We start from the raw sequence: 17,709 nt of genomic DNA, 5'->3' as shown, positions 1-17,709 counted from the left end.
TTACCTGTGAGCCCGCCGACCACCGACCATTGGCTGGGGTGAGGAAGCACGCTTCTGACGTTTGAGCGAAGTACAGCTATTGACATGGTACACACGTACCATTTGTTTTACATTTTATGCGAGTCTTTTGCCCTTTTGGGCGTTCTGTATTAATGTTGGACCATGCCTCTTTAGGCAGTTTGTAGATTTAGTGTGTTCCGAAGAAGGCGTGGCTATCCGCACCGAAACCTAGGTCAACATCCGGTTTCAATTTGCAATCAATACGGATTCTTTAAAATCATTACATTCTTTTTTGAATCGTCAGTTTTCTCGCTGGTTTGATGAAGCCTGCCACGAATTACTCTCTGTGCCACCCTCCTGATATCAGAGTAGCACTTGAAATTTACGTCCTCTATTATTTGCTGGAAGTATTCCAATCTCTATCTTCCTCTACAGTTTTTGCTCTCTACAGCTCTCTCTGTTACCATGGAAGTCATTCCCGTGTGTCTTAACAGATATCCAATCATCGGTGTCTTCCGCGTATTTCTTTCCTACGCGATTCTACGCAGAACCCCCTCATTACTTACCTTATCAGTCCACCTAATTATCAACATCCATTCATAGCACCCCATCTCAAATGCGTCGATTCTCTTCTGATTCGGTTTTCCCAAAATCCATGTTTCACTACCATACTGTGCTGTGCTCCAAACTTTTGTTAACAGGTGAAACTCGAAAGTGACCAAGTCGGGACAGTATTGAGGATGATCGTTGACAGTGAACACAAGGAGTCGGATTTCTGCACATGTCACAGTGCTCAGGTGTGGTCCGGAACTGTCGTGCTGAAGGAAAGTGCTCTGTGTGTAGACGAACTCTTACGCGTTTAGAAATTCGATTACAGCACCCTGTTTCTCACGCACCGACATATTTATGTTACACACCGCCATGTTAACGCGCTACAATTCGGAGCTGGGTGGCGGCAGACGGTTGCAACTTGCTTCAGCGAAGTAGAGAAGTCGACTGAGAAATGTTCGTGACATGCAGTACCCCAACTGACATTGAGAAAGGAATAAAAAATGCGAAGAAATTATCTCCTAGCACGCCTTCACACAACGATTAGAGATGCGGAACACTGAGACTGAGGTGAATCAAGATCAATTACACAGCATAACTGGGAAACTTAAACTATGTTTTGGAAAGTGATTTTTACACCAGGGTTATTCCATGGATTTAAATAACTGTAAGTTAAGCTTTCCAGTCGATGTTATGATCTCATTCCAGATACTTCGCAACATTCACTGCTTCACTATTTCGATTCTTACTGTCTTACCACTGCTACCTACTGACTTCCACAACGCTATAAACAATCTCTGAGCAATATACATCATATGATGATGAAACTTCCCGGCAGATTAAAACTGTGTGCCCGACCGAGACTCGAACTCGGGACCATTGCCTTTCGCGGGCAAGGGCTCTACCAACTGAGCTACCGAAGCAGGACTCACGCTGGGTCCTCACACCTTTACTTCTGCCAGTATCTCGTCTCCTACCTTCCAAACTTTACAGAAGCTCTCCTGCGAACCTTGGAGAACTAGCACTCCTGAAAGAAAGGATACTGCGGAGACATGGCTTAGCCACAGCCTGGGGAATGTTTCCAGAATGAGATTTTCACTCTGCAGCGGAGTGTGCGCTGATATGAAACTTCCTGGCAGATTAAAACTGTGTGCCAGACCGAGATTCGAACACGGGACCTTTGCCTTTCACCGGCAAGTGCTCTACCAACAGTTTTAATCTGCCAGGAAGTTTCATATTAGCGCACACTCCGCTGCAGAGAGAAAATCTAATTCTGGGATCATCTGATGAAGATTAGCTAGATGAGCTGAAACTGGTAATCGTGAAGTAAAAAAAAAGTACACCATCATAAACGATCAGTAGTTCCAATGATGCCTGAAAAACCTTCACTACAGACATTTTATATTAATTTTTCCTTACATTTGTACAGTAAAAGTAAGTTCCTTAGAAAGACTGATTTTTGTTCGTATGAGGATTGTTGCATTGATTACCAGGACACTGACCCCGACGCCAGCTCACGACGTATTCCTGCCTGAAAGCGGCGTGTTGCTGATTTTCAGGAACACATCAGCAGCGGCCCAGTCTGGTGGACCGGGTTTGCGAACCCGGGAGGATCTTCATGCAAGGCTGCAACACGTGCCAGTGCAACACCCAAGGCACCGCAGCTATCTGCACGCAGAAGGTGTGCTACGAGAGTGAGTATCCACGACCTATCTCTCCGGGAATAAGTAAAGGCAAAAATTACTCCAAAAGGCAGATGCTCTCTAATTCAACGACACGAACACAAAGTGACACCCATTTCCACCGCTGTGGTGTAGGCCGTATGCGGAACGTTAGTAGACCGTTCCGTGCCGTTGCAACGGTAGGTCTGTCGACATTGGCATTCTCCTGCCGCGGGACACTTTCGGAACCAGCTTGAGCCGAACTATTTGAAGCAGTTAACGCAGAACAGGGAATCAGAGATCATAAAGCAGTTACAGCATCGGTGATTTCAGCCGTAAATAGAAATACACTACCGGCCATTAAAATTGCTACACCACGAAGATGACATGCTACAGACGCGAAATTTAACCGACAGGAAGAAGATGCTGTGATATGCAAATGATTAGCTTTTCGGAGCATTCACACAAGGTTGGCGCCGGTGGCGACACCTACAACGTGCTGACACGAGGAGAGTTTCCAACCGATTTCTCATACACAAACAGCAGTTGACCGGCGTTGCCTGGTGAAACTTTGTTGTGATGCCTCGTATAAGGAGGAGAAATGCGTACCATCAGGTTTCCGACTTTGATAAAGGTCGGATTGTAACCTATCGCGATTGCAGTTTATCGTATCGCGACATTGCTGCTCGCGTGGGTCGAGATCCAATGACTATTAGCAGAATGTGGAATCGGTGGGTTCAGGAACGCCGTAATACGGAACGCCGTGCTGGATCTCAATGACGTCGTATCACTATCAGTCGAGATGACAGGCATCTTATCCGCATGGCTGTAACGGATCGTGTAGCCACGTCTCGATCCCTGAGTCAGCAGATGGGGTCGTTTGCAAGACAACAACCATCGGCACGAACAGTTCGACGACGTTTGCAGCAGCATGGACTATCAGCTCGGAGACCATGGGTGCGGTTACCCTTGACGCTGCATCACAGACAGGATCGCCTGCGATGGTGTACTCAACGACGAACCTGGGTGCACGAATGGCAAAACGTCATGTTTTCGGATGAATCCAGGTTCTGTTTACAGCATCATGATGGTCGCATCCGTGTTTGGCGACATCGCGGTGAACGCACATTGGAAGCGTGTATTCGTCATCGCCATTCTGGTGTATCACCAGGAGTGATGGTATGGGTTGCCATTGGTTACACGTCTCGGTTACCGTTTGTTCTCATTGACGACACTTTGAACTGTGGACATTACATTTCAGATGTGTTACGACCCGTGGCTCTACCCTTCATTCGGTCCCTGTGAAACCGTACATCTCAGCAGGATAATGCACGAACGCATGTTGCAGGTCCTGTACGGGCCTTTCTGGGTACAGAAAATGTTCAAATGCCGCCCTGGCCAGCACATTCTCCAGATCTCTCACCAATTGAAAACGTCTGGTGAATGGTGGCCGAGCAACTGACTCGTCACAATACGCCAGTCACTACTATTGATGAACTGTGGTATCGTGTTGTAGCTGCATGGGTAGCTGTACCTGTACATGCCATCCAAGCTCTGTTTGACACAATGCCCAGGCATATCAAGGCCGTTATTACGGCCAGAGGTGGTTGTTCTGGGTACTGATTTCTAAGGATCTATGCACTCAAATTACTTGAAAATGTAATCACATGTCAGTTATGGTATAATATATTTGTCCAATGAATACCCGTTTATCATCTGCATTTCTTCTTGGTGTAGCAATTTTAATGGTCAGTAGTGCAGTAAAAATGGTAGGAAGATTTTTCTGTTTAGCAAAAGTGACGAAAAGCTTATTTCAGAGTACTTGACGGCTCAACACAAAAGTTTTATCTCAAGTACAGACAGTGTTGAGGATCAGTGGACAAAGTTCAAAACCATCGTACAATATGCATTAGATGAGTATGTGCCAAGCAAGATCGTAAGAGATGGAAAAGAGCCACCGTGGTACAACAACTGAGTTAGAAAACGGCTACGGAAGCAAAGGGAACTTCACAGCAAACATAAACATAGCCAAAGCCTTGCAGACAAACAAAAATTACACGAAGCGAAATGTAGTGTGAGGAGGGCTATGCGAGAGGCTTTCAACGATATCTAAAGTAAACCTCTATCTACTGACTTGGCAGAAAATCCTAAGAAACTTTGGTCTTATGTCAAAGCTGTAGGTGGATCAAAACAAAATGTCCAGACACTCTGTGACCAAAATGGTACTGAAACAGAGGATGACAGACTAAAGGCCGAAATACTAAATGTATTTTTCCAAGTTGTTTCACAGGGGAAGACTGCACTGTAGTTCCTTCTCTAGATTGTCACACAGATGACAAAACGGTAGATATCGAAATAAATGACAAGGAATAGAAAAACAATTAAAACCGCTCAAAAGAGGAAAGGCCGCTGGACCTGATGGTCACCAGTTCGATTTTACACAGAGTACGAGAAAGAACTTGCCCGCGCTCTTGCAGCGGTGTGCCGTAGGTCTCTAGAAGAGCGTAGCGTTCCAAAAGATAGGAAAAGGGTTTCAAGAAGGGACGTCGAACCAATGTGCAGAACTATAGACCTATATCTCTGACGTCTATCAGATGTAGAATTTTGGAACACGTATTATGTTCGAGTATAATGACTTTCTGGAGACTAGAAATCTACTCTGTAGGAAACAGCATGGTTTTCGAAAAAGACGATCGTGTGGAATCCAGCTCGTGCTATTCGTCCACGAGACTCAGAGGGCCATAGACACGGGTTCACAGGTAGATGCCGTGTTTCTTGACTTCCGCAAGGCGTTTGATACAGTTCCCCACAGTCGTTTAATGAACAAAGTAAGAGCATATGGACTATCAGACCAATTGTGTGATTGGATGGAAGAGCTCAAAGATAACAGAAAGCAGCATGTCATTCTCAATGGAGAGAAGTGTTCCGAAGTAAGAGTGATTTCAGGTGTGTCGCAGGGGAGTGTCGTAGGACCATTGCTATTCACACTACATGTAAATGACCTTGTGGATTAGTTCGGAAGTTCACTGTGGCTTTTTGCGGATGATGCTGTAGTATATCGATAGGTTGTAACAATGGAAAATTGTACTGAAATGCAGGAGGATCTGCAACGAATTGACGCATGGTGCAGGGAATGGCAATCGAATCTCAATGTAGACAAGCGTAATGTGCTGCGAATACACAGAAAGAAAGATCCTTTATCATTTAGCTACAATATAGCAGGTCAACAACTATAAGCAGTTAATTCTGTAAATTATCTGATAGTAGGCATTAGAAATGATTTAAAATGGAATGACCATATAAAATTAATCGTCGGTAAAGCAGATGCTAGACTGAGATTCATTCGAAGAATCCTAAGGAAATGCAGCCCGAAAACAAAGGAAGTAGGTTACAGTACACTTGTTCGCCCACTGCATTACTGCTCACCGGTGAGTGATCCGTACTAGATAGGGTTGATAGAAGAGATGGAGAAGATCCAACGGAGAGCAGAGCGCTGCGTTACAGGATCATTTAGTAATCGCGAAAGCGTTACGGAGATGATAGATAAACTCCAGTGGAAGACTCCGCAAGAGAGACAGTCAGTAGCCCGGTACGGGCTTTTGTTAAAGTTTCGAGAACATACCTTCACCAAAGAGTCAAGCAGTATATTGCTCCCTCCTACGTATATCTCGCAAAGAGACCATGAGGATAAAATCAGAGAGATTAGAGCCCAACAGAGGCATACCGACAATCTTTATTTCCACGAACAATACGAGACTGGATTATAAGGGAAAACCGATAGAGGTACTCAAGGTACCCTCCGCCACACACCGTCAAGTGGCTTGCAGAGTATGGATGTAGATGTAGATGTAGATGTAGAAGAATTTTGTACAGTTTTGCGGTAGGTTGACAGACACAGCAGTCAACTCCAACAAAGTAGGTCAGAATCACAGAAGAATGGCGCCTAATGCAAATAACGCAAGCGGTATTCGTGTGTATTAAAACGCGCTCATATGCCAGGCGCAACGCGAGCGTGTATGTCGCGTTTTACGTGGTTTTCAGCGTCGTTGGTGAGTACTCAGGAGCCACTTCGCAGAACGTGCTCGCCAACGCAATTCGTGACCACTGACCTCTCTAGTGATTACATACACCGCATGAAGATCATATCTTCCAACAGTTGAAAAGTCTGATATGACTGTGATATCCTCATTAATGAGTGTTGCAGGGCACGGAGAAAATCCCGATGATCGTTGTGTAGGATGTACTGCCCTTGCGCTATTCAGTTTTATTTCAATAGCGGTTATGGGCGGGTTCAAGCGCCATTTTGAAGGTAACGATGTAATTTGATACCAGAACCCCCTAGCCGGCCGGGGTGGCCGAGCGGTTCTACGCGCTACAGTCTGGAACCGCGCGACCGCTACGGGCATGGGTTTGTGTGGTGTCCTTAGGTTAGTTAGGTTTAAGTAGTTCCAATTTCTAGGGGAGTGATGACCTCAGAAGTTAAGTCCCATAGTGCTCAGAGCCATTTGAACCAGGAGCCTCTAGGTTAATTGCGTTTGTTAATTCAAGGTCGCTATGTAATCTGAAACTTGTAATGACCTTCCACTCATGCCTCTATGGCAATTACTAGACTAAAAAATAGCGAGAAAATGAAGATTATCATCTCTCCCATCCACCTACGAATCCAGGATAAAAGAATGACGTAAAAAAGGCAGGAAACCAAGTCCTCCTTCCCCCTCTCCATTTTCTCTCTAGCACAGTCGTGTGAGATTCCTCATTTGAGGTGTGCATCGTAGTGAAAGGATCAGAGAGATGAGCCACCTGCCCTAGGCCTAATAAAAAGAAACTGGCCAGTGTAATATAAGTACACTGCAGGACAAAGTAGAAAATAGCAACTATGCACTACGAACGAATTATCCAAACGAGACTGAAATCGGAGATGTGATGTACATGTACAAACAAATGTTTACAATTTCAGAAAAATAGGTATGTTATTCAAGAGAGATCCAGAAGCTGATGAAGTCAGTAACACTTTGGTTTACCTCTGGCCTCGAGCAACCAGTGGCGCTGGAACGGACTGACGGAGTTGTTTGATGTCCCCCGAGGGACACAGTGCCAAATTCGGCCCGACTGGCGCCGAAGATCGTCAAAATCTTGAGATGGCAGATAGGTCTTGCCAATAATGCTGGAAACGTTCTCAATTGGAGACAGATCTGGCGTCCTAGGTGGCCAAGGTAGGGTTTCGCAAGCTCGAAGACAAGTAGTAGAAACTCTCGCCGTGTCCAGGCGGCCGTTATCTTGCTGAAATGTAAGCACAGGATGGTTTGTCATGAAGAGCAACAGAACTGGGCACAGAATATCGTTGATGTACCGCTGTGCTGTAGGTTTCCGCGGAAGACAGCGAAACGGGTCTTGCTATGAACCCAGACCATTATTCCAGATAATCGGGTCGTATGGCAGACAGTAGTTAGGTTGGTATCCCACTGCTCCCTGGGGCATCTCCAGACCCGTCTTCTGCCTGGACTCGCGTGGCCTGGAGTAGCATTGTCTTAACTGATGAGTTTCCATTAGAAATGAGGCCCGACGACCAGTGAAGATATGCCTGGAGTCGCACTGGATACCAGCCTAAATGTCGGTATCTACATCTACATTTATACTCCGCAAGCCACCCAATGGTGTGTGGCGGAAGGCACTTTACGTGCCACTGTCATTACACCCCTTCCTGTTCCAGTCGCGTATGGTTCGCGGGAAGAACGACTGCCGGAAAGCCTCCGTGCGCGTTCGAATCTCTCTAATTTGACATTCGTGATCTCCTTGGGAGGTATAAGTAGGGGGAAGCAATATATTCGATACCTCATCCAGAAACGCACCCTCTCTAAACCTGGACAGCAAGCAACACCGCGATGCAGAGCGTCTCTCTTGCAGAGTCTGCCACTTTAGTTTGCTAACCATCTCCGAAACGCTATCACGCTTACCAAATAACCCTGTGACGAAACGCGCCGCTCTTCTTTGGATCTTCCTATCTCCTCTGTCATCCCGACCTGGTACGGATCCCACACTGATGAGCAATACTCAAGTATAGGTCGAACGAGCCACCTCCTTTGTTGATGGACTACATTTTCTAAGCACTCTCCCAATGAATCTCAACCTGGTACCCGCCTTACCAACAATTAATTTTATATGGTCATTCCACTTCAAATCATTCCGTACACATACTCCCAGATATTTTACAGAAGTAACTGCTACCAGTGATTGTTCCGCTATCATATAATCATACAGTAAAGGATCCTTCTTTCTATGTATTCGCAATACATTACATTTGTCTACATTAAGGGTCAGTTGCCACTCCCTGCACCAAGTGCCTATCCGCTGCAGATCTTCCTGCATTTCGCTGCAATATTCTAATGCTGTAACTTATCTGTATACTACAGCATCGTCCGCGAAAAGCCGCATGGAACTTCCGACAGAATCTACAAGGTCATTTATATATATTGTGAAAAGCAATGGTCCCATAACACTCCCCTGTGGCACGCCAGAGGTTAGTTTAACGTCTGTAGACGTCTCTCCATTGAGAACAACATGCTGTGTTCAGTTTGCTAAAAACTCTTCAATCCAGCACGCAGCTGGTCTGATATTCCGTAGGCTCTTACTCTGTTTATCAGGTGACAGTGCAGAACTGTATCGAACGCCTTCCGTAAGTCGAGGAAAATGGCATCTACCTGGGAGCCGGTATCTAATATTTTCTGGGTCTCATGAACAAATAAAGCGAGTTGGGTCTCACACGATCGCTGTTTCCGGAATCCATGTTGATTCCTACAGAGTAGATTGTGGGTTTCCGTATCGCTCAGGAATACATCCAACAACTCTGGAAAATCAATGCTAAGCGGAATAAGGGCTTGCATAAGGACCAGAGGTGGACAAACGTACAATTGAATTTGTGAAGCTCTTTCTCTTGGATAAATCATCAAAATTTTCTGAAATTGTAATCTTTGGTTTGTCTGTACCTGCACATCACATCTACCGATTTCCGCCTCATTACAATATTTCTTTTGTGGTACGTCATTTCTGTTTTGTCTTCGAGTGTCTTATTAACACCTTAAGTGTCATTAATATGTTTGCTGAAAATGATGGCATTTTCTGTAAGCACTCCTGCATATGTCCGACTGTCATTGCTATGTACGATTTTGGTATAATATGCACATCTTCTGACCGATTTTTCCCACTCTTCACGATTGTCAACCAGAAACACATATAAATACTGTTATTTAAAAGCTTAACAGTTACCACAATATTTATTTAAACAAATAAACTATGGCTACATTACAATGTAAGCATCTTGTCCCTGAATTATTGTTGTGTGATGTCATAGTACGTTAAAAACAATAAAAGTATCTGTAAATACTTCAATGTATGACCACCTCCTAATGCTGTTTATAATTTTGGGGTAAATTATTACATTATTTAACCAACTTTTTCCCACTTTTCGGGATCATCAACCAAAAACCCACCTAAATGCTAACCTTTAAAAGTTTAGTAAATAGCACGATGTGATAACGAATACAGCGATATCTCACGCAAACAGTTAGAACAGTGCGATATTTTAACAAATACACCAATTTCCATTTTAAACACTTATCATAGTGCGATATTTTATGAAATACACCAATGTCGTACGTTAAGCAACTAGCACGCAGAAAAAAATGCGGTCTTGCTACTACCAAGTCGTCAAGCAGCTTGTCCCTATGTGACGTCACTTTCATGCTACCTTAGACGTTCTGACACTAAGACTACAGCAGGAGATGGGCGTAGGAACGTTTCTACAGACAATAAACCGTTAAAATTACGCTGTAAACACTTTGGCACTGGGGAGGAGTGGCGGATAAATGCGTTTATTTATTTTTTTGACGAATCTTCCGTTATCCACTCCATAAATGCGCGTGGCCTCTACACTGCCCGTCTGCGCCTTACGGCCAGGATCGCATTCCTTCTACTACAGTGTTAATTAAGCTACTGGAGTGCAAACTAGACGAGCAATGGACAACGGCCTACACATGCGACAGGTAGTGAGATGGAGAGACTGAGTGAGATGGAGAGAATGGTCTCTTGGATGCTCTCTGCCACAACGACCAGCAACCATCAAAAAACCACCCACACGTGATAGAATCAGTCATCAGAGATGTTGTAATAACCCAAACAGAATGTCCATTCCACGTGATGTTAAGGCACCCTGCTTTCGGGTACCCAAGAAAATCTAAGGATATGGCTGCTTAAAATTCAACTGAAAGCGCCTCAAAAATGACGGACTTCGGTAAGGTGGTATTCATTTTGGCTACAGTAACGTCTTATAGCAAAAGTCAACAGATTATGTTTCATAACGAATGTCAAAGAAACTTGTTCATTTTTGAGAATGTACTAAACCGGTGACCAATTTTGCATAGTGTGATTCCTAATTTAGGATAGGGTTGTTTCATAACGAAAATTTAAGACTTCAGAACTTACGGAATTTTTTGCTATTACAGAAACTAATTCTGAGAAAACCCCAATTTGATTACAATAGTGATACACTTGCCACTACATTGAAACTTGAAACATTATAGATGATTTTAAGAGCTGCATTTGTTCATTTCCAATGGCTTGCATTGCCTTCCTCATATTTTACTGTGTCGAAACCTTTCTTTCCTCCCCACGGATCTCCTGAACAACAACAAAATGCAAAATCTTTAAAGGGGCCTCCTTCTCTTATGGCCGATGTTACCCTGTCAGTATCCGAAATTAGGCATCTGTACCATTTGACGAATATGGCCGCCCTACCAAAAGATGTATCAATTATTGTATTTAAAAACTGCTCACAAGTTTCGTTAAAGTGATATATCACTAATAAATAAGACTAAAATGTCAAATTACTTACCCTACTACTTTGATGCTTACGTTTTGTCTACAAAACCTTACATTCGAATGCAAAGTATTAAGAAAAAGACAACTGCGAGGGCAGAATACAAATAATGCACTTTACACTAAAATGGCGAAAAAAACAAGGAGATTAACCAGATTCCGCATTGGTGGTACTGCCCAGGGAGCAAATATCCATCTCTTCGGAATTAGGTCACCATCCGAAAATAAGGTGCTTTACGCTAAATGGATTCCATCTGTTTCCTCGAAATGTATTCTAGCGCTTTTTTGCCAGTTTTCCCCAATACGCTGTTTGATGGCAGTGTATTACTACTGTGTATTGTCAACGGTATATTCGTCATGACACCTTGTCAGTAGAGCGACTGGTCTTTCCCCTATTAAAGTGCAAAAGTACAGATATGCGGCATCATTTCTCTCATATATCCAGTGATTACATTAAAATCCCGTACCTTCTGCCAGAAACAGCAACTACTCCCAGTGTATAATGAGTTTTTCAAGCATATCTGTCTAATCAATGTAATATTGCTAAAGTAAAGCATATGGATCCAACCAGTGAATTATAACTAATACGTTACGGACAGTTGGTGTGGTGACAGAATGAGGTATACTTCCTTGCAATACATCCCAACACAGCATCAAGTCACAGATTGCTTAGTCAAGTGTATATGTTGACTCTGGAACGCAAAATAGGCCTTCCAGCGTTTTGTATCTAAAAGCGAATTGTACCTAAAAGTGACTGCTACAGGGATCTTGATGCAGGTAAAAACAATGTACTGTAAATAAAAAATAAAAAGGTGAAGAGACCACTATTGTTCTATTACATTACTGATGATAACTCATTGATAAACAACAACCTTGTCTTACACCTCTTCCCAGTTCAGTTTCTTTGCTGATCACACCTCCTATTCCTACTCTTGCTCTCTGGTTCAAGTATAAATTTCTAACTAGCCGTCTATCCCTCCATTCAACTCCTTGTTTCCTTACGACTTTCATCAGTTTGTTCCACCTGACATAGTCAAAAGCCTTCTCAAGATCGATGAACACAACATACACCTTCCTTTACTTCTCCATGTACCTCTATCTGAAGGAAATTATTAATGAAAGTTTTGATGGAAGGAGAGGAGTTTGTATAGGGGGTCGGAGTGTTGAATGCATAAGGTTTGCAGACGACATGGTTGTGACGGCAGAGAATGCAAGAGAGATGGAACGAATGTTATATGATCTAAACACAAAATTAGAAGAATATGGAATGAAGATGAATAAGAAGGAAACGAATAGCATGGTAATTGCAGGAAAGAAGAGGAAATGCCGTATGAAAATAGGGGGAGAGGAAATAGAGCAAGTGAATAACTTCAATTACTTGGGAAGTTTAATAATGGATGATATGTATTGCTCAGCAGAAATTAGGAAAAGAATTATAATGGGAAAAGAAGGATTCAAGAGGAAACATAAATTACTTTGTGAACCACTAAACAAAGATCTGAGGAAAAGACGTGCGAAATGTTACATTTGGAGCGTTGAACTGTATGGTGCGGAGACCAGGACGTTGAGGAAGGAAGATGAAAGAGACTGGAGGCACTAGAGATGTGGATATGGAGAACAATGGAAAAAGTGGATTGGGAAGACCAAGTAAGGAACGAAGAAGCATTAAGAAGAGTTGGAGAAGAAAGAAACATGCTGAAAGTCATCAGAAAGAGAAAACGGAACTGGATTGGACATTGTTTGAGGAGAGACTGTTTATTAAAAGAAGGAATAGAAGGAATGGTGCAGGGAGAAAAGGGAAGATGAAAAAGAAAATATCAAATGCTGGACAATATCAAAGGAGACAAATATTCAGAAACGAAAAGACTCGCTATGGACAGACAAAAGTGGAAGAGGCTTAACCCATGACACGACCTGCTGTAAGCCAGAATACCATACTACTACTCACTGATAGCTTCTGCTGGGGCTGTGCTAATCATATTGCACATGCACAGAGCAATTCTCTCTACTCATACCCAAACACCTCTCTATTAACGGAATTCTCGCGGTTAACGTCAGTGTGGCATTCATATGCATTTCGTTTTATGGAATCATTTCACTTTAGATTGTTCAGATGGTTACTTCAAAATATTCGAAGAGCTCATAGGTCTTGGGAAAGTATATCACTGGAATCAGAATCAAGATAAGGAGAATTTGACCCAATTACATTCCACAGCCATGAAGCCACTTGAGGAACAACTTTTGTGCCTGTGCTCTTATGTATGGAACTTGAGTTTCAGCACTTTAGCATAGCAAAGAAATAGGTGCCAACCAGTTTACACTGCAGTAGACCACTCACCTTTCTTGTGTCGTTATTCCCCCATTCCACCCCCCACTCCCAAAATGTGGTGACGTAAATTATAATTCAGACACGAACAGATGCAACATGTGTTATACATAATTATGTCTCACATTAATACCAGAAAAACACGTTTTTCTGGATTAAGGACGTTATTCTCCATAATATCATAAAATGTAGATATTACCGCATTAGGACTGGTTACTACAAACAATGATATCTCACAGGTCTATGGACAAATAGCAAAGGATTTCGAGAACATAAAGTATATGTACCACCAATGTCACTCTGAAATTCTTCCACTGACTAAGAAGTACACTTGAAGGGGATATGCATGAAACAGTTTACCTTCCAGACAATCAGGACCAAGAAGTGGTTATTAAACTATGTTCTGTCAGCCTAGAGATTTAAATTACTAGGTAATTTATTTCACACATCCGATCCCATTGTTATACTGGAATACTCGATATTCGTTGTAAACAAACTGCGTTTCAAAATTAGAAGGATAGAAAGTGGGGCTGTATATGATTTAGGAGGTGCAGTTTGTTAATGGATGGAGGCAGCAACATACAGCGCTATTCCACTATGATGAAAGAAGTGTTAGCGGGACTTGTGCTTTGAGGACTTCATAGAAACTCAGTTATGTATATAGATAATTCGTCTCTAGGTTTTGGAGAGTGAGTTTGTGAGTATCAAAATAAGTGACGTAAATGGCCGTATCTTTTGACTGCGTAGACTTAGAAACTTAAATGTATTGCACTGTCAAGGAACCACAGACTTTAATTTTTGACAAAAATTTCAAATTTTTCTGACAAAAAGGGGTCTTAACAGACGGCCAGATCTTCTGATTGCATTAACACAGAAATTTAAGTTTCGTACATCGTCAAGTGACCGTAGATGTTAATATTTGACATAAATTTCAGCTTCATACTTTCATCCGTTCCTTAGAAGAAGCGGTCTTAAAAGATGGACACACAGATAGATGAACAACAACTAGTCAAGGAAATGTTTGTTGTGTGACATAATTACAGAATAACAATTTTCAGTCTATGTCGTTTAGTTGCACAGTAAACCTTCCTTTCTGCCAAATTTCATGGTTCTAGGTCGTTGAAGTGCCCTACTGGTTCTGATAAATGAATTTCTGGGTATCAAAACTTATGACAAACGACCGTATCTTTTGATTTCATTGAATTAGGGTCTCAGATGTTTTTGCATCGTCAAGGGACTATGGGCTTTAGTAGCTGCATAAGTATCTAGTTGATATCACCCGTTCCTGATAAAAAGTGGTTTTAACAGATGGCCAGATAGACGGACGGACAACAAAGTGATCCTAAATGGTTTCTATTTTTATTGAGTGAGGTATCGAAACAAGAAAAGTGGACTGACAGTCCTATTTTAGACTATATCTTAGTGTGAATCTGTGTGGTGCATCAGATTCCGTTACTGTGTTGGAGCACTAGCTATTAGTCGTAAATAAATAAAAAAGGTTTTCAAAATTAGGAGGATAAAAGTTGGTTATGTACTCTTATATGTCAGAATACTGCCGTTTTAATGGAACATTTGGTAATGGTTGTGCCAGTATCACGCATAAATATTCTACTAAAAGGAGAGCTGACAGCTGTACATGATGCAAGTTTTAGAATTTGTGAGATACTCTACTAAGAAGTGAGCTGACAGGCGTGATGGAGAAGTTTGTTAACACAGATTCCAACACAGAAGACATAAATATTATACGTAAATTCTCTATTAATGCAGGGAAACATATTTTTCTCACACCAGGATCGCTTTGACTCTGCTTGCTGTTATCTGTCACGTGCAGGTGATTTTTGATGGTTGGTGGCTGGTGCGACAGAGAGCACTCAAGAAGCCGTTACCTGTCACGCGTGTGGGCGCTTGGCCATTGCCCATATTATTCGCGTTCCAGCACCACAATTAATACTGTAGCGGGAGGACTGTGACCTCGGCAGTAAGGTGGACAGTGTGCAGAGGCCACACGCACTTATGAAGTGGATAACGGAACATTTCTTTTCTTATTTTAAATAAAGTGCATTCCTCTGTCATTCCTATCCAATGATAGCGGTGACAATGATAGAAGCACAGGGTGGAGGGGTTGTTTACAGTGTAATTTTAACGACGTCCTTCTGTAGAAACGTTTCTACAGCTACAGTATTTACTTCTGTTTATGTACAAGTCTAATGTAATCTTATAGTGTCACAACCTGTTAGTGAGCCACTCAGGGACAAGGTACTTCTGGACTTGGTAATAGTGGGATATTGGTGCATTTGTTAAAATACCGTACTATGCTAAAGATTTAACGTGGCGTGTCAGGTTATTTGTTAAAGTATAGTCATGTGTTAATTTTGAGCGTGCGCTTTTGGTGCATTTATTAAAATATCTTACTGTTCTAGCTATAAAACTTTTAAAGTCTGTTATTTATGAGTCTATTTTGTTGATGATATTGGAAAGTGGAACTAAATGAGTCAAATAGCGTAGCAAACTACCAAAAAAATAAAAGTGGTTCAAATGGTTCTGAGCACTATGCGGCTTAACTTCTGAGGACATCAGTCGCCTAGAACTTAGAACTAATGAAACCTAACTAACCTAAGGACATCACACACATCCATGCCCGCGGCAGGATTCGAACCTGCGACCGTAGTGGTCGCTCGGCTCCAGACTGTAGCGCCTAGAACCGCTCGCCCACCTCGGCCGGCCACTGCGATGTCACACATTAATAATCCCTCATGCACTTGCCATGTAGCAGTAATTTACTTGTTTAAAAATAACCACTGTTGGGATAGTTAAAGAGAAAACCAGTACAAAATGTTCCGTATTATCACAACATTGTAAATAACAATGGGAAATGGTCATATGCAGGAGTGCTTACCTCACCATGGTTTTAAACGTATTTTTACAGATGAAGGAAGGACTTCATAATACTTAAATTCTACTGTGCAGTTTCTTTACATTATGCCTGTAAGCTGTGGCTGATCTCTTGGAAAATTCTTTCACAACAATGACTACAGCTTGAATGATAGTCACACCATTAGATTAGAAAGAAAGGTGGAGGACATATTTCCCGCATTTTTTTGAGTCGTTCTATTGGCCTAGATCAATTTGGGGGGGGGGGGGGGAGGCAGGAGGGATGGATGGACTTCATTTTCCTGCCACTTTTTGGTCACACAATTGCCCGAAAGTGAAGGTAGAAGGTTGTTTTGACACTTGACAGGCATCAGGTTACATAAAAGCCTTGAATTTACTACGTGGAATTGACATAGAGGCGGTTGGCTGGGGGTTGGGGGTGGGGGTGTGAATGTCAAGTTACTCCATGACTGGAACCACTACTTATTTTTCCCACATAACAATCCACAGTTTATGTAGATGGGATATAAGTAATCTATACTTACAACAACAAGTCCTGCAACAACCAGTGACGGTATCGTATTGTTAAACTAGAATATTTATGGAGATCTGAATTGAAATTGATCTTTGTCCAATTAGGTCAACTATGTTCTTCATAGATTTGTGTAAAAGGAAAAGGAAATTATTTGTTTCTCAAAAGAAATGAGAGCAGCTTGTATTTGCGATTCAGTTAATATAAACTGCATATATTTTGGTTCATACTCTAACCATATCTCTTTAATATCTTATATTATACCATAGTGTAATGTACCAGTACAATTTTCGGTTTTAAAACTGAAATTTACGAAATACTGACATTTATGCTTTCCTTTGTTGCCCCTCAAATTACCATAACAAAGATCCACCAACTTGCTGGTGATATGTGCAATGAAAATGAGGGAGATTAACTTCTAAATATATCTTTGATTTATTGTGGAAATGTTATCTATTTTCACGTAATGCAATAGTTTTCTTTAGTCGATGTGTGCATCTCTCATTTTCTAATAACGTCGTATGTAACCATCTGACTGAGTTTTATAATAGTTTCAACTTATTATCGTGTTTGAAAGTTATCATATCTTTGTATGTGCAATACATGTGTATTCCTTTTCTTTTGACCCCTAATTTTCATGTAGAAAATATTATTCCCTGCTTTCAAATATATGGATTCTCCTTTCTCGGACCACCAGCAGCAGATAGGTGCATAGACCAAATAGTAGTAGTAGTAGTAGTAGTAGTAGTAGTAGTAGCTTTATTCATCTGTAGATCTCTTGTAACAACGATATAGGACATGTCAAAGTATTTAAAAGTTTAGACCAATTTAAAGCAAGCTGATTCGTATACACATACATTTGCAGACTTCCAGTTAGAGACAATCATTAGGTTTACTCC

The 17,709-nt window shown here is 41.9% G+C and overlaps 1 protein-coding gene across 1 annotated transcript in view; it reads left to right on the top strand.

Moving 5' to 3' along the window:
- LOC126419392 (uncharacterized) overlaps positions 1-17,709 on the top strand; it is a 249,566-nt gene that overhangs the window by 110,180 nt on the left and 121,677 nt on the right. Inside the window, exon 4 of the mRNA XM_050086580.1 lies at positions 2,109-2,243. Within this exon, the coding sequence (XP_049942537.1) occupies positions 2,109-2,243 (135 nt within the window). The remainder of the gene's footprint in view (positions 1-2,108; positions 2,244-17,709) is intronic.

This window comes from Schistocerca serialis, chromosome 9, assembly GCF_023864345.2.
Source record: "Schistocerca serialis cubense isolate TAMUIC-IGC-003099 chromosome 9, iqSchSeri2.2, whole genome shotgun sequence".
In the NCBI taxonomy this organism is placed as follows: Eukaryota; Metazoa; Arthropoda; class Insecta; order Orthoptera; family Acrididae; genus Schistocerca; species Schistocerca serialis.
Note: the sequence above shows the minus strand (reverse complement) of the source record. Positions and strands in the feature narration are given on the sequence as shown.